This window comes from Lynx rufus, unplaced genomic scaffold (genome assembly GCF_022079265.1).
Source record: "Lynx rufus isolate CCGP_SWC_20201006 ecotype Redwood Valley unplaced genomic scaffold, mLynRuf1.p SCAF_3, whole genome shotgun sequence".
Taxonomy (NCBI): domain Eukaryota; kingdom Metazoa; phylum Chordata; class Mammalia; order Carnivora; family Felidae; genus Lynx; species Lynx rufus.
The window spans coordinates 153,727,873-153,755,536 of NW_025814845.1; the positions used below are offsets into that span (position 1 = coordinate 153,727,873).

The 27,664-nt window shown below is 49.2% G+C and overlaps 1 protein-coding gene across 1 annotated transcript; it reads right to left on the reverse strand.

Annotated features, from left to right (window-relative positions):
* Positions 1-932: 932 nt before the first annotated feature.
* SCARA3 (scavenger receptor class A member 3) lies at positions 933-26,300 on the reverse strand. The gene is made up of 5 exons (XM_047092305.1): positions 26,153-26,300; positions 24,613-24,732; positions 19,599-19,697; positions 17,568-18,611; positions 933-1,384 (listed from the first exon to the last, which is right to left on the reverse strand). The coding sequence occupies exons 1-5, from the start codon at positions 26,298-26,300 to the stop codon at positions 933-935; spliced, it is 1,863 nt and encodes a 620-aa protein (XP_046948261.1).
* Positions 26,301-27,664: the final 1,364 nt, after the last annotated feature.

Consider the following 27,664-nt stretch of genomic DNA (forward strand, 5'->3'; position numbering starts at 1 on the left):
CAGCAGGCAGCGGTGGGCAGGAGAGCCGGGGACAAGAGGGGAGAGCTGCTGTCGCCAGGCTTGGCCCTCCTCCAGCCTCCACAGAGGGGCCCGTCCCAGGAATGGAGCAGGCGGGCCAGCCTCAGATGGAGCAAGGGAGGCATCTTCACTCATGCCTCTGCCTCCCTTCTTCCAGCTTCCCAGCTGCTGGGCGCCACTCTGGGAGAATGTTCCAGGGCCTAGTCTCCCCATGCAGATGAAGCTCCTGCTTGGATTTCTCCCAAGATGCTCCTGAGAGAAGGAGGCAAGGATGAAGTGAGGAATTTTCTGGAGACAAGAAAAAATTGCTGAACTCATGAGAGCTCGGTGCCCAGAGCCCGAGAATGTGACTCAGGTGGAGTCCCTCCGTCCTGTGTGAGCTCCCGGGACGCTGCTCCCATGGTCATGAGGAGAGCGTTCTGGTCATCAAATCCACCTTGTCCCTAGAGTTTGAACCACATCCCCTTCAAAGGTTTTCCTGGGTCTTTTCAACCACTGGGAGCCACAGGGAACTGTTAGCTAGGCTGGTTCCGAAGAAGCTGGAGAGCCAAGTTGGTCAACAATTCAGAAATAGAGTTGAGACCTTCCTCCCAAGGTAGCCACCTCCCTGGCAGGCTCAGTCACAGGAGAGGGGGGTCTTCTCCTGCCCTCTCCTCCTGCCCAGCCAGGGACACCCAGTTGGCCCCCCCGGCCAGCAGGGAAATGTATGTGCGTGTGTGTGTGCGTGTGAGGGGCTGCTTTCTGTGGTACAGTCAGTACTGGGGAGCCCCGAGGTGCAGGGGCAGGCCGGGGAGAAGCCCCTTTGGGATCAAAGAACCACAACTGTCTGTAAGGGTGGCTTTCTGGGGTGGGGGCTTGCCATGCCCTGAGGCCCTTCCCGGCATTTGGTGCAGCAGTGTCTGGGCCTGGGGCCCTTAGTAGCGGCTCTGGCTTCCTGGTGGGCCTGGGGGCCCTGGGAGGCCAGGGGGCCCCTGGATCCCTGGTTCACCCTTAAGCCCCATGGGCCCCCGCTGGCCCGGTGACCCTGTCTTGCCAGCAATCCCTGGCTTTCCCTGAGGCCCTGAGGGCCCTGGAGACCCTGGGGGCCCCTCTGGCCCTGGGGGCCCCATGTCCCCTTTCGGGCCTGGCTGTCCTCTTGGGCCTCCAGTTCCAAAACTGCCCTTTGAGCCTTTGAGGCCTGGGAAACCCCGAAGGCCAACCGGTCCCCTTTCCCCCATGGGTCCTGTGTCTCCAGGCTGCCCCTGAGGACCCTGGGGTCCCGGGGGCCCCAAGCTGCCAGGGTCTCCTTTCGGTCCTCTGCTGCCACCAGGCCCTTTCGTGCCCGTGTCTCCTTTGAGTCCTCTTGGTCCGGGGGGGCCGGGGGCACCTAGGGTCAGAGAGAAGAAGGGAGAAGTCAGTCCATGATGGGCAGCTCTCACGAGGCTCTCCCACCAAGGAGACACAGCACAGGCCAGGCCACAGTGACAGCCTGAGGGTTAGCTAGACCCAAAGGCCAGGCCTGCCGCCTGCGAGCTCTGGGAGCTCGGGCCCATTATGTGACTTCCCTAAGTCGGCCGAACCACCTGTGAGGAGGGGACCCTGAGATAATGCAGGTAAGTGTCTGGCGGGAGGTCTGGGGCACCGTGAGAACTCACTGTTCTGACTTTAGGACTTGCCCATCGTTCCCCACGTGCACTCAAGCTGGGAACTGGGAGAGCTGAACAGCTCTGGGAAAAGGCCAACACTGGCCAGGACTGTCTGTCCCAGTCTGGAGGCCGCCTGGCCTTCTGCTTGAGTCTTTGACTCAACCCCCTGCCCCGCCCTCATCTCAACCTCAGGCTTTTGCCCATGACCGTTCTGCATCTGGGGCCAGGGATGGAGTCAAGTGACACGGGGGAGGAAAACCAAAAAAGTGAGGCAGGAGAAACAGACCCCTTTGCAGGGTTAGTGTGTGGGCACAACAGCCCAGAGAAAGGACGGCTCCTCCAGGAGGCCCACCCTGACCACTCTGAGCTCCTGAGGCCGCCACTTGCTGAATCTTTCAATTGACGTGTGGAAAAAGAAGTCACCGTACCGTGAAAGCAAACCCTCAGTGCCTTTCTGGTAGACCCTGCTAGACTATGGAGCCTCTGGAAGAGACTGAGGGCCACAGCTCACAGCCCCTGCCCTGGGCATGGAGCCTGGCACATGGCAGTGAAAACTCAGAATATGCTTGAAAAGAATGATTCACCAAATAGCTGTGGACTCCTTGCTCCCACCTGGCTCTGGCCTAGCGCCTGGGGGAGAGGCCAAGATGAAGACATGGTCTGTCCTAAGAAGAGCCCTTCTTAGTTCCCAAGCCAGGGGTCGGAAGACTTTAATATGCTTCTGACTACGTAGATCTGAGAGTCACCAGCTCCCAGAGCTGTACGAACCCTCAGGGCACAAAGCAGAGTGTGGCCGTCGCTCTGCCCCAAGGCATCTCTGAATTCCTGGAGGAAAGGGGACTCGTTGGCCTCATGAGGATCATGCAGCAAAGGCACAGCAGAGACCTGGCTTTTTTTCAGTGGTCTCAGCAAAGGGTACTGGTACAGAATTCTCCCTGAGAATTCTGCTGCTACATCATTCTTGCAAAAGACTTCTGGCATTTTCAAGCTAGGTGAGAGCCAGTCCAATTCCCGCCTTTCACAGAGGAGGCAACTAACGCCCAGAGAGGTGAAGCAGTCCCCTCAGGGGCCCCTGAGCGGAAACCAGAACCCAGGTGGGCCTCTCAGAGAGGAGGGATCCTGCAGCCTGGAGCAGGGAGCCCTGCCAGTGGCCATGACCCAGGTCTGCGGTGTCCGGGCTCTGCCCCAGCTAATGAAGATGCCACTGCTGTTAATCCTGGCTGATGCTACCTGCTTACGCCCCCCCCCCTTCCCCAGCACCCTCTCCCCACTCCCCACCCCTGTTGCTCCCTGTGGGTCTGCTTCCCAGAGGGTTCTGTGGATCAGTGAATACCATCCTCTTAAGCTCTAAACTGGGATCTAAACGGGAAACTGGAGCCCAGACAGAGTCAGCCCCACGAGGGCCAATAAAAACCTTCCAGCCGTTCCCTGCCCCCGCCTGCCCATGCCCACCTCCCCCCCCACAGGGGCATGCAGCCCTGTGTGGGCTCGGCTCACGTGGCGTGCCAGCTGCACGGGCTGCGATTTCGTCATGGGGCCAGCGGGGGCGGGGGTGGGGTGGCTGGCGGTGCAGCGGACCCGCCAGGGAGCAGCCAGGAGGCAGGACCTGCTCTTCGGTCTGCAGAGGCCCCTGGAGCCCCCCCAGCCGCCCCCCCCCACCCGCACCAGGCAGCTGGAACAACCTGGTACAGAGAGGTGCCCACCAAGGGACTGCCTCCCTCAGCCTGGCAGGACTTGCTGGGAATCGGCAGAGCCATGGCGCCGGTCTCCGCCCCAGCTCTGGCCTTGGCACCTGGGCCTGCTGAGGTTGGAAAAACAGAGCCATTCAGAGGTGGAGGGGCCCCTGGAGGATGGGTGGATGGGTGGATGGGTGGGAGTCAGGGGGCCCTGGAGCGACGTTGGGCAAATTCCTGCCCACTCTGGAGCTCAGGCCCTCATGGATAAAATTGAGAGTTGTACTTCAGTTCCTGAGGGCCCCTGGAGCTTCCCCCCCCACCCCTCCCCTGCCTCTGTCCTTGCCCTCTGGCCTGCTTCTTTGGGCTCACCCGCTGCCCGCCCCAGGACACAGCTCCCCGGTTCTTCATTCTCTCCCCTTACAACCACTTCCGTGGCTTCCTCTCTTGTCCCCGGAGTGAATGGGTCCACGATCCCCATTTCCAGCGTCGACCCAGGAAAAGCATGAGAAGTCTCATCCCGACGAAGTTGCCCTGCTCTGAGCAGCCCCCAGGTCCAGCGGGAGCCCCCTCACTCTCTCCCCGGGACCCCGGCCTGCCCGTGTCGTCTGCATCAGGTGCCCTCTCCGCCCTTACTCGAGGGGCAGAGCAGCTAGATGCGAGGGTTGCCAGGGGTCTCTATGCCAGCAGTGAGGGAGAGAAAGAGGGTGAGGCCTTCTCTTCTGCCCCTTCCCACCCGCCCTCACGGCCTCCTCTTCCTGGGGAAGCTCTTGGCGGCTTCCCTGGATGGGGAAGGCCGGGGTCCACATGCCCGGGCGGAAGGTGTGTGCAGAAGCCTGGGTCACACTACGCACCTCACTGCCCCAGGAGTGCAGCCCTCAGCACGTGTGGAAGGAGAACTTCAGGGAAATGGGTGACCTCACTCTCCATACCCCTCCCCATCACGGCTGGCACCACTGACCCCATCTCTGAGCACATGGAAAGGGGTCCTAGACAGTCACTTTGAGGACATCAGGTGGGGTGGCCTCGTCTGGGGCTACTGACAGGAGCCTCTGTTGCAGACAAGGCATCAGGGGCCAGTGACAACCCTGCGACATCCCTGCCCACTCTCTGACTTCTCTGGGACCTGCCTTCTCTCGGAGAAGGGAAGGGCAATGAGAGTGCCAGCATCTGTCTACTGAGTCTCTCCTGTGTCCTTTGTATACTGAAATTGTTGTCCCATTTTATAGATGAGACAATGTGGTTGCAGAGGGTGACATCTTACCCAAGATCATCGGCCAGTAAGGGGTAGAGACAGGACTCAAAGCCGGGCCTGAAGCTCTGAAACCCATGCTCTGTCCCCCTACTCTGCTGCCTCGGGTCCTCATTACCCTGTGGCTGGGCTCCTGGCCCTTTCCCCGCCCCCGCCCTGCCTGTCCCAGGGAGGGTCCACACAGTGTGGGGAAGGGTAACATGAAAGGCTGTCTTCCCCAGGTAAGCTGGTCCCTCCCAGCCATGAATCATGCTGTGGGACCTGGGTCTAGCCTGGGAGGAAGTCAACAGCCCTGGCTTTCCTCGTCGTTAGCTTAGGGGCAAGGAATGTGGACAGAGGTTGACAGAGTATCTGCTCTGTGGGAAGGCGTGCCACTGACACAGCCCATTATCAGATCGGGATACCAGCAGGGTTGCAGGACAAAGGAGGGGAGGGCTCAATCCTGCTCCGGGCGGAATTCAAACGCTGTGGGGAACGTTTAAAGCAAAGGAGGAAAGTGAGCAGTGTGGCTGAGGGGTAGGGTTGTGAGAGGAACGGAGCACCCTGGAGTCCCGGGGAGGCCCATAATTACTCAGGAAGCCGGGGACTATAATTAGGCCATCCTGGCCCATTAGGGTCGAGCCACAACTGACTGCATGTCTGGGACAAGTAGGTGGTCTGCACTGGGAACCCGGAAGAGGTGGAGGTGGGGGTGAGCAGAAGTACTGAGTCTGTCAGCGCCCAACACTCTCCACCCGTGGGTGGGGTAGTGCGTGGTCAGGAGGGGCCCGCAGCCCATCTCCCAGTCCAAAGCAACAGGCCAGCTTACGAGGACGGAAGGAAACAGAAACGGAATGGGCGACTCTTGAAAGGCCATGGAAGGAAGGCACACTGGCCTGGGCTTTGGGGGACCCTGGTTTGAGTCCCAGGTCTGGTATTAACCAATTGGATGCCTGGGTAAGTCTCTGTCCCTCTTGGGACCTCAGGCTTCCCTCTGTTCAGTGAATATACTGGCCTAAGTCAGGGACTCTCAATACCGGCTGTTGTTACCTGAGGAACATTGAAAAAATGACAATGGACTTCCACTTCTGTGATGCACTAGATTGTAACAGACGAAACTTCCCACTGAGAATAATCCGAATCATCAGATCAAATACCAAGACATACTCCTGATGGCTTTGGAGGGAGATCAAAGGCCAAAATCACAGGGAGAAGGGAGGCTCATGGAAGTCAGCCTGGCAGTCTTTGGCACTTTCCTTCTCAAGGCATTTGTTGATGAGTGATCAGTTTGAGCAGAGAAGCTGAGAAGCCAAACGAAACGCTGCAGCCGTCAGGCTGAGAAGCTGAGTAGGGCTTTCAGTGGCTTCGCTGGGGCTGGGGTGGAAGGATGCCAAGATTCAGGAGAAGAGGGGATTGTGTGTGCATTTGCACAGGGCAGAGAGACTGAGCAGAGCGTTCAGCTTCGTTCATTTAGTCTTATGGTGCCGGGGAGACAAGAATTGGCGTTCAAGACAGACAAGGTGATAGGGCCCTAGTAAACGCTCCTCCAGGACCAAGCGCTGTGAGCATGAGTGTATCAGAAATAGGCCAAACGTCACCTTTCTTGCCCACCCTCTGCTTCTAGCCTTGTTTATGCTTTCATTCTGCCTTCACTGAGCAAATGTTTCCTGAGTGCCTTCCAAGAGCAGGCACTCTGCTGGGTACTTGATGAGGGAGACAAGTAGCCCATCATCAAGAAAATTAGATTCAAAATCATCCCTTAAATTAGGGCAGCCTTTTATATTTTATAAAAATTGTTCACACCCACTGTTAACAATGATACTCACAACTACCCCATGGGATATAAGCAAGGGAGGTATTAATATTCCTATTTGTGGATGAGGAAGTTGAATTGAAAGTAGCTAGTGGCCAAAAGCCTTATCCAAGGTCACTCAGCTAATAAGCAATGATGGTTTCCTGTTTTCAATTTCCAAATAATAGTCCTAGCACAGACGCTGTCTAACACAGACACAGAAATCATCCTACAAAGCAGGAAGAGAGAAATACTCTTTTTTTTTTTTAAGTTTACTTATTTATTTTGACAGAGAGAGAGAAAAAAATAGCAGGGGAGGGGCAGAGACAGACAGGGAGAGAGAACCCCAAGCAGGCTTCGCACTGACAGCATAGAACCCGACATGGGGCTCGAACCCATGAACTGTGAGATCATGACCTGAACTGAAACCAAGAGTTGGACGCTCAACCAACTGAGCCACCCAGGTGCCCCAAAGACAGAAATATTCTATGAGAGGCACACACACTATGGAAGTACCACAGACTTTCTGTTGAGCAAGTTGAACTGGAAGAGGTCTCAGAGAACAGCTGGTCTTATCCTTTCACTTACTGATGAAGAACAAAAACAAAAAACAGAGGCTTAGAAAGATTAAGTGATTCTGCCTACAGACTCCGAGCAAATTAGAAGTCAGACTTCTTTCCCATGTAGTTTAAGAGCTCCAGCCCTTCAGTCAGCACTTGGCACCTTCCACACTGGCTGTGGTCATTGCTGTCCCACCCCGTTTATTCTAGAGAGCAACTCAGTTCCAGCCTGGGGGAGACCTCACTGCCAGCTCCAACATGAGAGACTGTCAGCACCTGTCTATGCCTGAAAGAATGAGTAACAAGCTCCTGTAGGAAAGGATGCACATTTTGTACCTGAAATTTTCTCTCAGATGAGAAAGGTTTTACATGAGGTGCTTTAACAACCATGAGGAGTTTAAACAGAAATTCAGAGGTTGAACCCAGAGTCAGATGTAGCTGAAACAAATATCTTACCTTGCTCTCCAGCTAAGATGAGGTCCTCAGATGAGGACTCTGTCATTATTAGGACAGGAACAAATATAAATTCCCATGACTCTTGTTGGGTTATACTTAGAATGGGGTTCTTCAATGGTTCCCCTGCCAACACTCTGAGTATCATCTCCCTCTTTGCAACTCTCTGCCCCACACCCTACACCTAGGCAGGACCTGAGGGGAGGTGCCTTTTTGGTATCTGAGAGCTTACGCTCTCAGTGTCTCCTCTTCTGGCTACACCCTGAATGTGCGCACCTCGGAGCCATGACAAGGGGTCAGAATTTAAAATCATAGTGTGACCTTGAGCTCGTGCCTTAACCTTTCCCAGTCTCAGGTCACCTTCTTGTAAAATAAAGGCACTGCCTTGTCTACTGCACAAAGGTTGTTGTGAGGCTGAAACAAAACGAAGTCTGTGAATGGGCTTTGTCATTGGGAAAGCTTTATATTTCATTGGTTCTTAGGCTGAACGCAACAAAAATACAGAGGATAAACTGTAAGAACTCCCTGATAATGCCTTTTCTAGAACAATGCAGCCTAGAGGATGTATCATAGAGCTACATATTTTAGATAAAATACTGGGGGAATGTTTCAGTTACCCAAGAAACATTCAGTACTTGGCTTTGTTGCAAAAATATGACAGCAGGTCAACAAGATGTACTTCCATCCCCCCCAACACCACCAATTTAGATTGAATAAAAAATTAACCCTCGTGGCAGTAGAAATGCTCAATGATGTAAAATAAAGGCAATATAGGTTTGAGACTAAATGATTAAAGCAAAATAGAGAATCAGAGAGGTTGGCTCCAAGTCTGTGCTCTGCAGAGAGAACAGAGCTGTCTGGGATTGTGGGGCCCTCCCTCCTTCCTCCTTAGAGCTCCCCTAGATTATCAGGCCCAGATATTTGCCCCCCTCCCCCACCAAATGTAAGCCATAAATTCTGGAACGGGCAGATCTCAGTGGCTAACTAATTTTATTCTCTAGAGCCAAGATTGGTTATATTTTCAGGTCGAACCCTCTTCCTGCAAAGACACACAATTCCTTGGGAAGGGTCCAGGGAACCTGGGTAGAGCCATCCAGATTCCTAGTATAAACTAATTCTGATTAGGAGTCTTTGGGACTATTTTCCAGGAGAAAAACTGTTGGAAATACTGCTGTGAAAGAGTAGAATGAAAAAGTAATAGCATTTGTTAGGGATTGAATTGTGTCCCCTCAACATTCATAGGCTGAAGTCCTAGCCCCTGGGGAATATGACCTTCCTTAGAGACAGGGTCTTCACAGAAGTAATCATTTTTTTTTTAATTTTTTTAACATTTATTTATTTTTGAGACAGAGAGAGAGCATGAACAGGGGAGGGTCAGAGAAAGAGGGAGACACAGAATCTGAAACAGGCTCCAGGCTCTGAGCTGTCAGCACAGAGCCTGACGCGGGCTTGAACCCACGGACCGCGAGATCATGACCTGAGCCGAAGTCAGATGCTTAACTGACTGAGCCACCCAGGTGCCCCAGAAGTAATCAATTTTAAATGCAGCCATTAGGTAACCCCTACTCCAATATGACTGGCTTCCTGAGGAAAAGGGGAAACTGAACACAGAGACAGAAATGCACAGAGAGAAGATGAAGAGATGAGGGAGAAAAGGGCCATCTATCAGCCACCGCCTGGAACAGAGCCTTCCCTCACGGCCCTCAGAAGGACCCAACCTTGCCGACACTCAAACTCAGACCTCTGGCCTCCAGAGCTGCGAGACAGTACGTTTCAGTGGTTTAAGCCACTCAGTCTGCGGTACTTTGTAACAGCAGCTGGAGCAGACTAATACAGTGCTCATTTCAGAATGAAATCCTCATAAGCAGAAGCCATAAAGCATGATTTGAAGGAGTGGGCCAGGCAACCCACCTTTGGTATGGAATCTAGGGGTAGGCTGGGGATGGAGGTTCCCCACGGGGAAGAAGAGGTCAGCCCCTTGCTGGGGAAATTGATGGGGACTAGACAGGAGTGCATTGCAGAAACTACACTGGGCAGATTGCTGTCACCAAGAAGCAGCTGCTTCAGTTGCTCAGGTGCTTTTAGAGGCACAGGGTTATGTGACTTTGGAGAAGGCCGTTCAAGGCAGCTTGCAACTGTGGATCTGAACTGCCTTGAATTTGAATCCTGTGTCCATTCCTTGACAGCTGTGTGAACCTGGCTAGACCTCGTGTGGTATCCAGTTCTTCACTGCAGGCTTTTTGGGTTCACGGTTTCAGGGATCGTGGGAATGAAAGGAGACAATGTGTATGCCATAGGCTTCCCCCATGATCTTTGCATGCGTTGCCCCCTCTACCTGGAACCCTTCTGTTCATCCATGCTGACCCTGCTATATCTAACTTATTCCTCCTTCTTTTTCAGGTGTCTCAGTTCAGATGTCACCTCTGATGGTTAATTTCATGTATCAACTTGACTGGGCCATAGGGTGTCCAGATATTTGGTCAGACATTATTCCGGGTATGCCTGTGAGGGTGTTTGGGGATGAGATTAATATCTGGATCAGTAGACTGAGGAAATCCCCAATGTGGGTGAGCCTCACTCAGTCAGTTGAAGGCCTTGATAGAACAAAAAGCCTATGGGGTGCCTGGGTGGCTCAGTCGGTTGAGTGTCCGACTTCAGGTCATGACCTCAGTGTCCATGAGTTCGAGCCCCGCATCAGGCTCTGTGCTGACAGCTCAGAGCCTGGAGCCTGCTTTGGATTCTGTGTCTCCCTCTCTCTCTGCCCCCCACCCCCACCCCCGCTCACTCTCTGTCTCTGTCTCTCTCAAAAATAAATAAAAACATTAAAAAAAAATTTTTTTTTAAAGCCTAAGAGGGAATCCCTCCTACCTGACTGCTTCAAGTGAGGACTTCAGCTCTTTCCTTCCTTTGGGTTTGAACTGAAACCATTGGCTCTTCCTGGGTCTTGAGGCTTCCAGCCTTCAGCCTGCAACTATACCATCAGCTCTCCTGGGTCTCAGGCTTTTGGACTCAGATTGGAATTAAACCATTGGCTCTCCCAGGTCTTTTGCTTGCTGACTCACCCTGCAGATCTTGGGCTTTGCTGGTTTCTATAATTATGTGAGCCACCTCCTTCAATCCCTTATAGTAAATCAATTTCTTTCAGAGATCCTAATGGACACAGGATATATATATCCTGCTGGTTGGTTCTGTTTCTCTGGAGAATCCTGACTAATACAGATTGTGGTACCAAGAGCAAGCATAAAGGAACAGAATTTTAAAGATGAATGTTCTAAATTGATCTGGGATTTCTGGAACTGACTCTAATTTAAGATTTAAAGATGCTAATGACTTTATTTCTAGTAGTAAAGACAGCCTAATAGTCCAAGGCATGATCTGGCAACAAAGATATGCAAAGTATTGGGGACTGATACTTTCGAACATTTTTTGTCAAAGTAACGAGTATAATGAGATTGGTTGCTCCTAATGTTACTGGACAAAGTGGGGCAATAAAAAGTTGACCTTGGGGATTCAAATTCCCAGCTCAAGTGTCACATAAATGACCTGAAAGCTTCCATGTCTGCCCCGAATGAGACTCTTATTTCCTGTGGCCATGGGGTTGAGATTGCTGCAAATCTAACTTACAATCTCATCCTGTAACTGGCTGAATGGCAATGCAGGCTGAATTCCCAGCTTCCCAGGGCATCCACTCTTAAAGTAAAGGCATTCGCTGGGAAGCAATGGTATCCTGAAAGTTGGAATGGGGATATGTGGGAAGACCTTGATGGAGCTGGGGACACTAGACCCCTAAATTCTGATAAGTCATCTTTGACAGCGGAAGCAGTTCCCCCACACCCAGTAAAAGTGGCCTCTCAACCCCTGTCTGAAGCCCTCATGGCCTGAGGAAAGGGCAGTGGCCTGCCCTGAGGCACCGCCAAGCAAGACAATGATGATTCTCCTGAGGACCCACCGCCACCACCCCCCTTTGCTTCTAGACCTATAGCTAGACTCAGTTCTCAGCAGGACCTTAAAGGTGAGGCACAAAGTGTGACCCATGAGGAGATGTGCTACACTCCAAAAGAACTACCTGAGTTTTTAAATTTATACAGATAGGAATCTGGGGGATATTTGTGGTAATGGATCCTAAAGGTGTGGAGATAATGGTGGAAGGAACATAACATTACATCAGGCAGAATTTATTGATAGGGGCTCACTAAGCAGGGATTCTGCATCTAATATTGCATCTTGGGGAGTGAGAAAGGCTCTAACAGTTAGTTTGGTTGGTTGGCTGAGACATGGGCCAAAAGACCCACAGTGAGTGAGTTAGAAATGCTGGATCTCATTGGTTTTATGTAAAGAAAGGGATTCAAAGAATGAGAGAAGCTGGGACGTTGGAGTGGATTTGTCATCTGGGACCTACTCATCCACCCTGGGAAGGTCCAGAAGACGTGCCTTTCACCACGGCTGTGAGAAATAAATCTGTAAGGAGAGTCTTAGAAGCCTTGAAGAGTTTTCTGATTGCTCTCTTCTGCAGGCAGACCGTACAGGGGGAACTTTTGTCACTCAACTGGGAAACCTAACCATAATGGGAGTGATTGGGTCTCGGGGTGGCAGATACCTAACGGTGGCACTCAACTGGCCAACGCAAGGAGAGCATGGATACTGTAATAGCAAAGTCAACACGGTGATCAGAATAGGCTGACATGCACAGACCCGTGGTGTTAGCTAGTTGATCATGGTGTACCTAGAAGTGAAATAGATAGGAAGCCTACTAAATTCTTACTTGTTTTGTATAAGCAGAGAAGTTCCAGGTCAAGTGAATAAAAGTCTAATCCGAATCATAAAAATAGCCATGGCTCCTCAGTCAGTTCTCAGACTTGAGCCAGTTTACAAATCCAGAACTACTTGAATGAAAGGGAAGCTGGGTACCCTTGAGGAAGGACCCTAGTATTTATACTGTTAATCTTCCCAGCCTTCCCCAAGGGGACCTACACCTTTTTTTTTTTTTTTTTTTTTTTTTACCAGGATAACTGTGCACTGGGGCAGAGAAAATAATCAGCCCTTCTGGGGACTACTAGACACTGGCTCTGAACTGACACTGATTCCAAGAGACCCAAATGTCACTGTGGCCCTCCAGTCAGAGTAGGGGCTTATGGAGGTCAGGTGATCAACAGGGTTTTAGCACAGATCTGTCTCACGTGAGGCCCACTGGGTCCCTGAATTCACCCTGTGGTTGTTTCCCCAGTTCTGGAATGCATAATTGAAATAGACATCCTACCTACTAGCTGGTAGAATCCCCACATTGGTTCCCCAGCCTATGAAGTAAAGGATATCATGGTGGGAAAGGCCAACCAGAAGCCACTAGAATTGCCTTTACCTAGGACAATAGTAAACCAGGGGTACCTGGGTGGCTCAGTCAGTTGAGTGTCCTACTTCTGCTCAAGTCATGATCTCATGGTTCGTGACTTCAAGTCCCGCATCAGGCTCTCTGCTGTCTGTCAGCTTGGAGCCTGCTTTGGATCCTCTGTTTCCCCCCTCTCTACCCCTCCTTTGTTCGTTCTCTCTTTCAAAATAAATCAACCAATATTTATTTTTTCCTATATATATCTATAAAGGAAAATTGTAAACCAAAAGCAATACCACATTCCTGAAGGGACTGAAGAGATTGGTGTCCCCATCAAGAACGTTAAATTTGCCCATTTGACCTGTGCAGAGGACAGGTGGATCTTGGAGAATGACAGTGCATTTTCATAAGCTTAGCCAGGTTGTGACTCCAATTGTAGCTCCTGTACCAGATGCAGTCTCATTACTTGAGAGAATCAACACATCCCAGATGCTTTTTTGTCCATACGTGTTCACGAGGCCCACCAGAAACAGTTTGCTTCCAGCTGACAGGACCAGCAATACACCTTCACGGACCTGCCTTGGGGGATCTCGACTCTCCAGCTCTCCATCATACTTTAGTTCACAGGGAACTTGACTTCCTTTCTTCCCCACCAGATATCATGCAGGTCCACTACAGTGACGATATTATACTGATTCAACCTAGCGAGCAAGTAAGTTGTAGCTCACTATTTCGAAGACATTCGTGGGTCAGAGGGTGGGGAATAAACATGACAAAAATTCAAGGGCCTTCTACCTCAATGAAATTTCTAGTGATCCAGTGATTTGGGCATGTTGAGATATCCCTCCCAAGGATAAGCTGTTCCATTTGGCCCCCTCCTGAAATCAAAAAAGAGGCCCACCTCGTGGGCCTCTTTGGATTTTGGAGGTAACATATACGTATTCCTCACTGGGATGTGTTGCTCCAACCCACTTATTGAGTGACCTGAAAAGCTGCTGGTTTTGAGCGGGGCCTAGAACAAGAAAAGGCTCTGCGACAGGTCCAGGCTTCCGTGCAAGCTGGGCCATATGATCCAACAGATCCAATGGTGCTTAAAGTGACAGTGGCAGATAGGGATGTTGTTTGTGGCCTTTGGAAGACCCCTATAAGTGACTTGCACTACAGACCCTTAGGATTTTGGAGCAGAGTTATGCCATCCTCCGGGGATAACTACTCTCCTTTTGAGAAATAGCTCTTGGGCTTGAGTAGAGACTAGCAGAGGTCACCGTGTTACCATGAGACCTGAGCTGTGCCTCATGAACTGGGTACTCTCTGACCCACCAAGTTATAATGTTGGGCACACAGAGCCGCACTCCATCATCAAATGAAGTGGTGTATATGTAATTAGGCCTGAGCAGGCCCTGAAGGCACAAGTAAGTTACATGAGAAAGTGGTCCAAATACCCACAGTCCCCACTCCTAGTATACCACCTTCTCTCCCCCAGCCTGCACCTATGGTATTATGGGGAGTTCTCTATGACCAGCTGATAGAGGAGGAGAAGATTCCGGTCTAGTTTACCATTGGTTCTGCACAAAATGCAGGCATCATTTGAAAGTGGGCAGCTGTAACATCACAGCCCCTCTTTGGGACATCCCTGAAGGGCAGTGGTGAATGAAAATCCTCTCAGTGGGCAGAACTTCTGGCAGTGTACCTGGCTGTCATGTTTGCTCAGAAGAGGAAATGGTCAGACATGTGATTATATACTGATTCATGGGCCATGGCCAATGGTTTGGCTGAATGGTCAGGGATTTTCCACAATTGGAAAATTGGTTACAAGAAAAGTTGGGGAAGAGGTTTGTGAATAGTCCTCTCTGAAGGAGCAAAAAATGTGAAGGCCTTTGCATCCTATGTGAATTTTCTTCAAAGGGTAAGCTCAGCAGAGGAGACTTTTAATAGACAAGTGCATAGGATGACCTATTCTGTGGATACCAGTCAGTCTTTTTTCTCCAGCCACCCCTGTCATCACCCAGTGGGCTCATGAACAAAATGGCCATGATGGTGGGGATGGGTTTTCTGCATGGGGTCAGCAGCATGGACTTCCAGTCACTAAGGCCAACCTGGCTACGGCTATTGCCAAGTGCCTAATCTGCCAACAGGAGAGACCACCAACAAATCCCCAATATGGCACCACTCCCCAGGGTGGTCAGCCAGCTACCTGGTGGCAGGTTAATTACCTTGGACCACTCTCATCATGGAAGGGGCAATGTCTTCTTACTAGAATAGAAATTTACTCTAGATATGCATTTTCCTTCTCTGCATGAAATGTTTCTGCCAAAAATACCAGACAGAATGCATTATCTGCCATCATGGTATTCCATGGTATTCCAACATAGCACTGCTTCTGATCAAGGATATCACTTCACAGCAAATGAAGTGTGGCAATGGGCCCATGATCACGGAATTCACTGGTGTTACCATGGTCCCCACCATCTTGAAACAGCTAGCATGACAGAAGGGTGCAATGGCCTTTGAAGACTCAGTTACAGCTTTAGTTAGGTGGCAATACCTTGCAGGGCTGTCTATGGTCTGAATCAGTGTCCAGTATGTGGTGCTGTTTCTCCGATAGCCAGAATTCACTAGTCCTGGGATCAAGGGATGGAGATGGGAAAGACTCACTCACTATTACCCCTAGTGACCCAGTAGCAAAATGTTTGCTTCTTATTCCCACAACCTTATGCTCTGCTGGCTTAGAGATCTTTGTTCCAAAGGAAGGAGTGTTCTTGCCAGGAGATACAACAATGATTCCATTGAACTGGAAGTTAAGACTGCTGCTTGGTCACTTTGGGCTTCTCATGCCTTTGAATTAATAGGCAAAGAAGAAGTCATTGTGCTGACCACGTGACTGATCCCAACTACCAAGGAGAAACTGGACTATTACTCTACAATGGGGGTAAGGGAGAGCACGTCTGGAATTCAAAAGCTCCCTTAGGGTGTCTCTTAGTGCTACTGTTCCCTGAAATAAATGTCAGTTGAAAACTACAACAACCCAGACTAGGGAGGACTGGAATGGCCCTTCAGGAATGAAGGTCTGGATCACCCTACCAGGTAAAGAATAACAACCAGCTGAGGTGTTTGCCTGGGGCAAAGAAAATACAGACGGGTAGTGGAAGAAGGCAGTTATAAATACCAGCTATGACCATGTGACCAGTTACAAAAATAAGGACTGAACTTGTCAAGAGTATTTCCCCCTTGGTGTGTTATAAATATATAAATATATATACAGCAAATATCTTTGCTTTCTTCCCTCTCTTATCCCCTTATCATGTAACATAAAACACAAAACACATTGACTTTAGGGGCACCTGGGTGGCTCAGTCAGTTAAGCAACCAACTCTTGGTTTTGTCTCAGGTCATGATCTCATGGTTCATGAGTTCAAGCCCCGTGTCAGGTTCCGTGCTGACAGTGCTGACAGCCTGCTTGGGATTGTCTCTCTTTCTCCCTCTCTCTCTGCCCCTTCCCTGTTTGCTCTGTCTCAAAATAAATAAACTTAAGAGAATTAAAAAAAAAAACACATTGATTTTATATCACGGTATTTAAATATTGTTAACTTTATATCATAGTATTTAAATTATGGGATATCAAGGGGGAAAAGTAAATATCTCTCAAGGACTTTACCTCCTCTTCTGGGGAAGGGGTTAGTATGATTTTGGTTGTACACAGCATACTCACATTATGAGCTTTAGGCAGAATTGTAACCTTGTTATTGTCTCCATTTGGGGATTAAGTATTATTTAAGGAGATGTGTATGGGCACCAGCTTGACATGTGGTCAATTTTATGTGTCAACTTGAGTGGACCACCAAATGGCCAGACATTCTAGACATGTCGTACAGGGGTGTTTATAGAAAAAATTAATATTTAAATCAGTACTGAGTAAAGCAGATTGCTCTCCACAATATGGTGGGCCTCATCTAATCAGTTGAAGGCCTTAATAGAACAAAAGGCTGACCCTCCCCTAAGTAAGACCGAATTCTCCTGCCTGGTGGCCTTCAAACTGACACATCCTCTCTTCCTAGTTCTACAGCAGCTTCCAGCCTTCTGACTCAAACTGGGATATCAGCCAAACAGATTTTGGACTTGCCAGCTCCATAATTACATAAGCCAGTTTTTAAAAGAATCTCTCTCCTGTGGATTCTGTTTTTCTGAAGAACACTGATTAATGCAGGGATGAGATGAGAGGAGAAGAGAGCATCAGAGTGATGGGCATATGAGGGGCACATGGCTGAGAACACCAGTGAAGGTGTGGGAAGACAGAAAACAGTTTCCAAGACGAGATCTGCCTATTTCTCTGTGTAGACCCAATCAAACAAACCCACATATGAAAATCCAGATTTGTATGACAGGCAAAGTTAGGAGCCATAACACCTTTACAAAAGAGCCTCGTAAGTATGGCAGTCCTCCCTTATCCGCGGTGGATATGTTCCTAGACTCCCTTATATCGCCTTTCTTTCCTATGTATACTTACCTATGAGAAAGTATAATTTATAAATTAGGCATTTTGTGAATGTCATCTCTCTCTCTCTTTCTCTCAGAATATCTGTAGTACGGCATTCACCCTTCTTGTGATGATGTGAGGCGATAAAATGCCTAAGTAATGAGATGAAGTCAGATAAATGATGTAGGCATCGTGACATAGCGTTAAGCCACTGTTGACCTTCTGAAGGCAGAAAGTGAACCCGCAGAGAAAGGGGGACCACTGTGTTTTTAAAGCTTCCAGTCGCCCTAGGCATTTGCTACAGGATTGGATTAGGCTACCAGGACTCTTGCCTGAAACCGGGTACTTCTGTGTCTGGCAAGATCACCAAGGCCCTCTGGGAACTCCGTAGCAGGTCTGGCCCAGGTCGGGCTCTTACCTCTCAGGATGGTGACATTACGAAGGATTTCTCCATGCCGCGTGTCCACAGCTTTCATCTCCTCCACGATCATGGAGAGGTTGCGGACGTTGAAGTCCAGCCGGGCGCTGAGCAAGCTGAAGCGCTCCCGGAGCAGGTCCGTGGTGCCCAGCATGAGGGAGACAGACTTGTTCAGGTAGTAGAGCTCCTCGGCGTGGGTGTGGAAGCCCAGCGTGCAGGAGAGCCGCACGTCGTCCAGGTACTTGAGCATGCTGTGCACATGGTTGTCGGTGGCGTTGATGTTGGTGAAGATGGTGCCGATCTCGATCTCGTGAGAAGCCATGCGTCCTTCCAGCGTCTCGAACCTCTCCACCGTGCGGTTCTGGGCATAGCGGGTGTGGTACTGCAGATCGTGCATGTTCTCCTCGTGGTCGTCCAGGAAGGACGAGATGTTATCCAGCTGTAGCTGCAAGCCCATGACCTGCAGCACCAGGTCGTGCATGCTCTCGGAATTCTGGCTGATGCGCTGTGAGGAGACCCCCAGGGTGGCCTGGATGTTCTTGACCACTTCTCCGGTCTTGGCCGATGTGGTACGCAGGCTGCCGAAGAGCCGGGTGTAGTTTTGCCAGTCGGTGACAATCTTCTGGAGGGTCAGGGTCTCCTCATCAGTCTTCCGCCGGATGCCATGGATCCACTCTGAAGTCTGCCCAACAGTGAAGTTGATCTGGTGGACAGAAGCCTTGACATCATAGCACTCCTGGGTGAGGTCCTTCAGAGAGAGGTCCAGGCCAGCTGTGGTGGCCTGCCAGCCTCTCACCTGGGTGAGAAAGAACCCCAGAGACTGGTTGACCTGGTGGATGGAGAAGGAACAATTGCCCATCTCCTGGGAGATTTGACTGCTGGTGGTGGAGAGCAGTTCATGGGTCTGAGAGGTCTGGTCCAGCTGGACCTCCTGGGCCAGAAGCATCTTCTGAATTCCTTCCAGCTCTTCCTGCAATTTTCTGATCTCTTGTTCCAGCTGCCCAGCCTCATGGCAGAAGGAACAATTGTTTGGGGCTTTCAGATCTTTAGGAGAAAGGGACAACATTTTGAGTTGCTGAAGGATCATGGGACAAAAGTGGCTTCTTTAAATATTTCGGAACATAATGAATTGTCAAGTGGCTTCCTGTTCCCTCTTCCTATCCTAAGTCTGCTATGAAATCCTTTATGCAAAAATCTTGCCATCTCTACGAAATCTTATTTTGACCAAATGTTTTTACTATGACTTGAAATGTAGAATTTGGGACATTTTTTTTTCCAACTCACCACCAAATTCTCGAGAACATATCTTCATAACTTTTTGAAGGTTGCCAAGAACTGCCCATTTAAACTTTATTTTAACATTTTTCCAAACACTTTTATATTTGCTATCTTATCAGTACATTTATGGGGAAAAGACGGTACAGGGATTATTTCTCCCATGTGTCAGATGAGAAATGAGGCACAGAGAAGATGCCTGCCAAACATCACTCAGCCTGTACTTTCTCTTTCCATCAGGGCAGACCACCTCTACCCCTTCTATTATGGCTCCTCTGTCTCTGCCTCAGAACGAGAATGTCCCTAGCTAACGCAGGAGATAGACAGCATCCTGAACTGTGCACACTTTAAGGCAGTAGTGAGGCAAGGGCAGACTTGCCAAGAGGCTTCGGAAGATCCTGAAAATAATCTCAGATACTTGAGAATAACTGGGGAATGTCTTTGGGTTCCTTCTCTGCCTCCTAATGCTTTACAAAGTCTACCTCCAAGCCTTCTCTACCTGTAGGCTCTGGCTAGATCTGTACCTCACACAGAAACCCTGGCCCCGGTCCTGGGTGAAACCCAGGGCAGCCGCCCACTCGGGATGAACCGGGAGGCAGGGAGTCATAGCTGCCCTTCCCTTGTGCCTAGAGGGTGGCTTAAGGCTTCCCTGTTCCAGGGCACCATGGTCTGGGGGGGGGGGGGACACTCACCCCTCCCCAATTAACCCTGGTCTTCCATCATTGTCATTAGCACATCTGGACACTGGACACTTACCCAGGCCTTGCAGATTTTCCTGCATGGACATCAGCTTCTTGTCATAGATGGCCTGGGCCAGGGAGATGTCTTCAGAGAGAGAGTCCACTTTTCTGAAAACTATATGGGAATACAGATGAGAAACTGGGGCAGGGTCTTAGCTCAGAGAAACAGCAGTCTTTTGGTAAGAAGGTATTTTTATCAGCCTTTCTGCAACCAAAACCATTCATCCTTCTACAGGGCTTTTCAGTGGTGGTAAGGGAAGATGCTTCTTATGGCCAGAGTTCACACATTCTATATCCATCTAGATCTATATCTGTTTATACATCTCTCTTAAATATATATATGTATGCATATGTGTGTGTGTGTGTATATATATATACATATATATATATATATATATATAGTTGCCAAATCATTTATATAGAGTATGATACAAACATTAAAAGTTTGTGTGTGTGTATATATATATATCCTTATGCCTACATATATATATGTGTGTGTGTGTATGTATCTATCTCCATCCCCATCCAGATTTTAAAACTAGGGCCTGACCCCCACAGGATAGAATAGGGAAAATTAAGAAAAAAATGTAAAAAGAATATAAAAATATTCTTAATCATACCACTGAGAGATAATAGCCATCAATATCTTCATGCATCTCTTAGACTCTTACTTATCTCCATAATCATTCTATAGCTACATAGATATAGGTATACTCTTTTAGAAAACAACAGAAAAAATGGAATGTTCTGAACATCTCATCTGTTTTCTTTCATTTTGCATCACCAGTGTCATGTCATGGACATTTCCCCATTGAGGTTTAAATCGCCTTAAAATCATTACTTTTAGGGGCATCTGGGTGCTTAAGCACTGACTTCAGTTGCTTAAGTGTCTGACTTCAGCTCAGGTCATGATCTTGGGCTCTGTGAGTTCGAGTCCCACGTTAGGCTCTGTGCTGACAGCTCAGAGCCTGGTGCCTGCTTCGGATTCTGTATCTCCCTCTCTCTCTGCTCCTCCCCCACTCACACTCTGTCTCTCTCACTCTCAAAAAAGAATAAATGTTTTAAAAAATATTTAAATCATTACTTTCAATGCGTGTATCATACTCGATATAAATGACTTGGCAATTATATAAAAATCTCCTGTGGTTGGGGGACACCTAAGCCACCTCCCTTTCTGAGCCTACAAATAAAACTTGATATGTAAATATGAGTAACACTTGTTCCTAGAAATAATCCTTATATTTGGTGGTTGTGTGTATATGGTTATTCTCTTAGAATGAATTGCTGGAAGTAGAATTAATGGGTCAAAGGGCATTAATATTTTTAAGTCTTTGATACATGTTGCCAAACTGACTCCTAGAAGAGGATTTATCAGCTTACACTGCATGGGGAGTCTCACCCCCTTCTCAGGGGTCAGTGCTGGCCAGTGATTACAGCACATCTGGGCAGCAGCAGGATTCCTGGCTTTCTCTAGCAAGTGTCTGGCTGGACGAGGAAGTGAGAGGAGGGCCCGGATTGGACGGAGGTAGACCATATGTTTCCCACAGAGCCTAGGAAGGTAAGTGCACAGGGATGGAACGAACTCCGCCAAGAGAGCTGGGTCATGCAACTTCTCGTCCACACTTGCCTCAGATTTGCAGGGTGACTTCGGGCAAGTCAATTAACCTTTCTGGAGCTCAACTGAATCATCTGTAAAAGGCAAGTATGAAGCTAGATGACCTCTAATGTTCTTCTCAGCTCCAAAATGCCATGATTCCAACTTTTTTGGAATCTCTGGGCTTTAATATCGTATGTCTGAGAGCTGTTGAGACTTAATTAGTAACAGTGACATGTTGAGAGGTCCTAGGAACAGTTCTATGCCATTTTATTACACTAGCACTTAGAGTTTACAGTATTCGTCATTCCATTTGAGTCTCCCCCAAGTTAAAATCCCTTGTATAGATAGGGAAAGAGAGGTGCAGACTTTGATTCTTATTCTAATTCTTATTCTTATTCTAATGCTTTATAAAGTCCCCTCCAAACCAATAGCCAAGGGCTCATTCATATAATTCACCTTGTTCATTTCTTCACAGAGGGTTTCATGATCTGTAATTACATACTGTTTCCCTTACTTTTTAGATCTTTTTTTTCTCATCTTTTCAAAATTGAGTCTTATACTAAAAAGAGTATACATGTATAATTTATAAATAAATAGGCATATTTTACAGGTGTGAGATTATCGGGTTTTTTCTTTTCCAATATTTAATTGTAAAAATTTTCAAAGAGTAATCAAAAGACTTGTACAATCCTACTTGCACAGTAGGCAGTAATGTATCAACTGCCTACATTCTATAGTTAACATTTTACTATAGGGTGCCTGGGTGGCTCAGTCATCAAGCATCTTACTTCGGCTCAGGTCATAATCTCACGGTTCGTGAGTTTGAGTCCCACATCGGGTGAGCTCAAGCCCCCTCCCTTCAGGTGAGCACGAGCCTTGCTTCAGGTGAGCCCCACTTCTCTCTCTCTCTTTCTCTTGGCCCCTCATGGAACTGCCCCTTGTGGAATTCTCTCTCTCTCTCTCTCTCTCTCTCTTCTCTGCTCCTTGCTCACTTGTGCCCCCCTCTCTCAAAAAACAAAAAAACAACAAAAAACCATTTTACTATATTTATTGTACATCTGTCCATTTTATCTTTTTATCCATTCACCTACCCATCTAATTTTTTGATGCATTTTAAAACAAATTTTTTTACTGATGGGGTGCACAGTCAAAAAAAAGGTCACAGGTTACTGCTCTAGACCAAGGGCTGGCAAAGTAGGATCTGCATATGTAATCTAACCCAATGTCATTCTGTTGGAACATAGCCATCCCCATTCATTTTCATATTATCTCTGGCTGCTTTGGCTCCACAATGGCAGAGTGGTTTTGACAAAGACCATGTGTGGCCCATAAATCCTAAAATATTTACTACCTAGCCCTTCACAGAAAGTTTGCCAAACCGTGTTCCAGGTTATAATCCCCATAACGACAAGCCCTATGTTTTATTAAGCAGTGTATGCCCAGTGCCTAATACAGTTCTTGGCTTATAGTATGCATGCAACAAATACTTGATTAAATGAATAACTGAATTTTCATTTCCCTGCGAGGAAGACGGATTTTGCTCAATCCTCCAGACTTTATCCACAGTCCTGACCATAATGCCTTGACTAGGACCATCCACATATGTACTCACAAATCTCTAGTCATTCATTTGACAAATATTATCGAGCACCTACCAGCCAGGCCAGGACGGTGCCCAGCCCACCCTGCTCTGGGGACTTTGGAGGCCCAGGCTGGAGGCAAAAGCACAAAAGGAAACCTAAAGTTCTCCCTGGAGTCCCCAAATGCACTCTTCGCCCCCAATTATTACAATCTTCTGCTCGTTCATTCTGGATCTTAGGGCAAATCATTTCACCTCTCCAGGTATGTGGAACGAGGGCAGCCTCCCATTTCGGGGCTGGTTAAGATGACTCACGGATATCATGTATATGATGGTGCCTAGCAGCTAGTGGGCACCGATGACTGTCCATAGCTTCTGAAGTGTGGTCGTGCCTGTGTTCTGCTCTGGGCTCAGGTTTGTGGCTACCGGAGCTTTATTAATGGACCTGCGGGTGCCGGGAGCTGAGGCCCTAAAAGGCCTGACCAGGAACCTCTGGAGGTTCCCTGATGTCCAGTTTGCCACCTCAGAATGGTGGCCCGCAGCTCCCCACCTCCTCTGGCCCAGGATTTTGGCTACTTTCTGAGAAGCCAAGCCCCACAAAGTGATTTAGCAGGAAAAGGCGGGGCTGACCCAGGTGAGGGGCTTGGAAAGTTCTTGAAATCAATGGTCCTCCAACCTGGTTGCACTCTGGAATTACCTGAGAAGCTTCTATAGTTTAGTAAGGCCTGGGTCCTACCCAGAGATTATGATTTCATTCATCTGGAGCCAGGAACCCTGCCATTAGGCATTTTAAATGCCTTTTAAGGTCCAGACAAAACTGAGAACTGCTCCCTCTGATGACGAAACGTAAGGGCCTCATCCTGGTGCTCCCTTTACCTGGCACAAAGTAGGTGCTCGGCTTGTGTTAGATTCCTCAACACCTTTAGGATTCCTGCATTATGACAAGAGTGTCCATTCAAGTCATTAACATGCTGACCTTGTGCCCTCAAGCCAAGCGAGCCAGCGGCTGAATATCTTTAGCCCGGACTGGGACCAGGTGCTCCCATTTAGGGAGGCGCTCACTCTCAGGGTCACACAAGTGCGGGGGCGGCACCTGGACTGAGGCACCCCACCCTGCTCCTCACTTGTCTCACCTGCGTCCCGGCCTTGTCCCCAATATCTAGGCCACAGGAACAAGCAAACCTACTGGCTGCCCTTAGTAACATCTGGATTTTTTAAAATCTGAAGCTGAGTGTAATGGGACTGCAGTGAGAAGCTGTCACATCTGTTCCCCTCAGTCTACCGTAATCTATTAGCATCCAGGAGGCAGGGTTGCCTGAACTTGGCTGTGCACCATCATCTGGGTTGGCTACCATGGTCACACAAGCTGTAGTGCTCATGAGAGCCGCCAAACTCCAGGTCCCTGGGCTTCGCCTGCAGGACTCTCATTTCATAGGTTCCAGCGAGACTCAGGAATTTGCATTTTAACAAATACTGGGGGGCGATCCTGATGCAGGCAGGCATCCAACCTCACTTTGAGAAACACTCACAAAGACCATGGAAGGGGCTTAGACATTGCCAACAGAGTGATCTCAACCCTGGATGGACATTACCTGGGCTGGGGCACAGAATCGGTAGCTTTTAAAGCTCCCAGGTGATTCTCACATGGAGCTGGAACTGGGAACCGTTGAGCTGGTCCTGTCCTCTCATTTTCCCAGTAGGAAAACAGACCCCCTAGAGGGCAAGTGCCTTGCTCAAAGCCACACAGCTACGAATTGACCGGAATTCAGGGGCCAGCCTTTGGAGTCTGAATCAAGCATGAAGATCCCCAGAAAGATGCTGGACTCCTAGATGCCACTGGGAGCCTGCACTCACCCAGAGAGGCCAGCACGGCCACGGCCACCAGGAGCAGGGCCAGGAAGAGATAAAGAATCCGCACCGACGTGTGCAAAGACAGGTTCTTCTGGCAGCGGCTGCAGCGGGGCCCCGGCCGGCCTGTCGGGGAACAAAGCAGACCAGTGGCTGAGGCTGCAGGCGAAGGGACAGTTTCATGTTCCTACTCTGACCTGTCTCATCACATATCAAACCAGCCTCCAGGAAGGGAGCTGTTCTCCATTTTCATGTCTGCCCATCTCCCTGTGTTTTCTCTAGGTGCTTGAGCTTTGAGAAATAGAAGAGACCAGAGTCGGGGTCTTCCAAGAACAGCCCCATGACTGCCACCAGTGTCCCTTATGGCAACATCAGTCAGCCCATGGTGTGGGAAGACACCTCTTCCTGATGCATTGGCCTTACGATGGTACACAACACAGGGCAGTCAGCTTTGTTTCACCACTGGATGACCAACTTGTTCCAATTTGCCTCTGACTTTCCGGGCTTTAGCATTGAAAGTCTCCTGTTGTGGGAATTTCTCAGCATGGGGAAAACCAGTCACACACCCTGGGAAACCCCTCAGTCCCCAAACTTTTCGGGTAACGAACAGTTCTCCTGGAAACGGAACGAATGGTTCCAGTCCACCAGTTCGGTCCCTGATATGGAAGAAGAAAGAAGCCAGGTGTTCTGGCTACTCGGGCACATGGCCAACGTCCAGGAGGCATGCAGTGATGTCCCCGGTTGTGACATTTCTAAGGCGGATTTGGCTTCAGCTGCATATTATGAGTACTGGGAATGTTTTAAAATTCCTGATGCCTCCTTTGCATTCCAGACCGAAAGAAATCAGAATTTCTGAAGGCTGGTCACAGGCATCCTGGCGTGGTTACAATATACAGCTGAGGTTGGGGTACCTGGGGGTCTCAGTCGGTTGGGCATCTGACTTCGGCTCAGGTCATGATCTCACTGTTGGTGGGTTTGAGCCCAGCGTTGGGCTCTGTGCTGACAGCTCAGAGCCTGGAGCCTGCTTTGGATTCTACGTCTCCTTCTCTCTCTGCCCCTCCCCTGCTCATGCTCTGTCTCTCTCTGTCTCTCAAAAACAAATAAATGTTATATATATAAAAATAAAAAATACAGCCAAGGTTGAGAACAGCTGCTCTAATCTAACCAGAACCCACCAAACTCTCTTCTAAGTAACAGTTCAGGTGGCATTGGTTTCTGACACTATCCAAATGCTAAGGTGGGTCCTGTGGGCTAAGTGGTCGAACCACTTGGGTGGCATGGGATATGGTGAAGGGGACAGTTCTGGGCCAGCTAGAGGACGGGTCCTGGGGGAGATGGCAGAGGTCCCTGACAGGTCTCAGGAGGAGCCCTAGAGACAGATGTCACTTGTGTCAGACTTTGACATCATCCATACTATATAACCCAGGCCTATGCAACTCTGCCCTTCCCCCTCCAGGAAGCAATGGGGAAAGGATTTTGAAGCCATGAGGAGAGGTAAGTCAGCAGCCTGGGGGTGGGGGCAGGGAGATCAGAGGGCAGCCCTTACCCTCTTGTGCGCATGGGAAGGTCGGCATGTCCTCGTCGTCACCAGCCAGCTCCTCTTCTGTAACATACAACGCATCTCTGTCGCCGGTGGCCGACCTCACTGTGACGGAGCCAGTGCTGTCAGACCCGGGGCTGGAACCTCGAGCCATGCCCACCCCTCTCCAGCTGCCCAGTTCGTTTACAATCCCCACACGCCATGCCCACCCCCACCCTTGAGTACAAGTCAGCCCACCTGAGCTCCAGGTGACCCGGAGGAAAGGGGAAGGGGGAGGGAGAGAAGAATCGAGTGGCTGAGGAACTGAGATGTCCCAACACCTCTGGGCAAGGAGATTTCATGATCTCCCACAAGCCAGTAAAGATCCACAGGACAGCTCTGCTGCCTCCTTGCTCTGTACCTTGCTCAAAGCCCTGGGATGGAATCAGAAGGAATAAGCGCTGGTTGCCTGACCCGGCTCAGCATCCTTCCATTCCCTGGCACATGGTAACCCAAGCAGAATTCCTCTGCTCCACGGTCAAGTGTGAATCTACAAGACTCTGCATCCAGCCCAGCTGGGGGAGCTGCAGAAAGGAGGAAGTGGGAACAAAGAGAATACAGAATGGTGGAAATGGTCACAGACCTCTGCCTCACGCGCTGCCTCATCCGGGACCTGCCAGGGTGTGGAAGGGACCATGGGAGGAGCAGGTCTCCCTGGGGCCATGTGTTCCCTAAGTAAGACCTAGGGGATGGATTCCCTCAATCAGAAGATTGCTCTTGTTCCCCCAGACACCTCATACCTCCTCCTCCTTCCAGGACCTGGTCTTTTAGAAATGATGAGGAGAAAGACACCCAAAATAGGCAGAGTGAGCCAGAGTGGGTGTTTAAGGATGGAGCCACCCAGTACTTCTGTCCTGGGAAGTGTGGATGTGTGTCACGGGGGGGGGGGGGGTGTACGAGCTGATCATGACGACTGAATTCCTGGGAGATATCTGTTGAGGGGATTTTTAAAAACTATGCCTCAAAATCCGGAAGCAATAAAAGAAAGAGATTAATACATTTGACCACATGACAATAAAATAACAATGCTTTGGCATGACCAAAACAAAGTCAATGACAAACTGGGAGAAAATATTCATAGCACATATTATAGACAAAGAGGCAACATACCAAGTTTCTAAAGAGCTTTAAAAATTCAGGAAGTGGAATTAATCCCGTAGTCCCAGAATACAAAATCAACGTACAGAAATCTGTTGCATTTCTACACCCTAATGATGAAGCAGCAGAAAGAGAAATTAAGGCATCAATCCCATTTGCAACTGTGCCAAAACCAATAAGATGCTCAGGAATAAACCTAACCGAAGAGGTGAAAGACCTATACTCTGAAAACTATACAACCCTGATGAAAGAAATTGAGAATTACACAAAGAAATGGAAAGATATTCCATGCTCTTGGATAGGAAGAACAAATACTGTTAAAATGTCTATACTGCCCAAAGCAATCTACACATTTAAAGCAGTCCCTATCAAAATACCAAC

What these genes read in the sequence shown, in the direction of transcription:
- SCARA3 (XM_047092305.1), bottom strand. Translation starts at nt 26,300, where the DNA reads ATGGCTCGAGGTTCCAGCCCCGGGTCTGACAGCACTGGCTCCGTCACA. An exon ending in CTTCCCATGCGCACAAGAGG is followed by an intron (nt 24,733 to 26,152) that starts GTAAGGGCTGCC and finishes GTTCCCCGACAG; the next exon opens with GCCGGCCGGGGCCCCGCTGC. An exon ending in GGAAAATCTGCAAGGCCTGG is followed by an intron (nt 18,612 to 19,598) that starts GTAAGTGTCCAG and finishes TTTCTCCTAAAG; the next exon opens with ATCTGAAAGCCCCAAACAAT.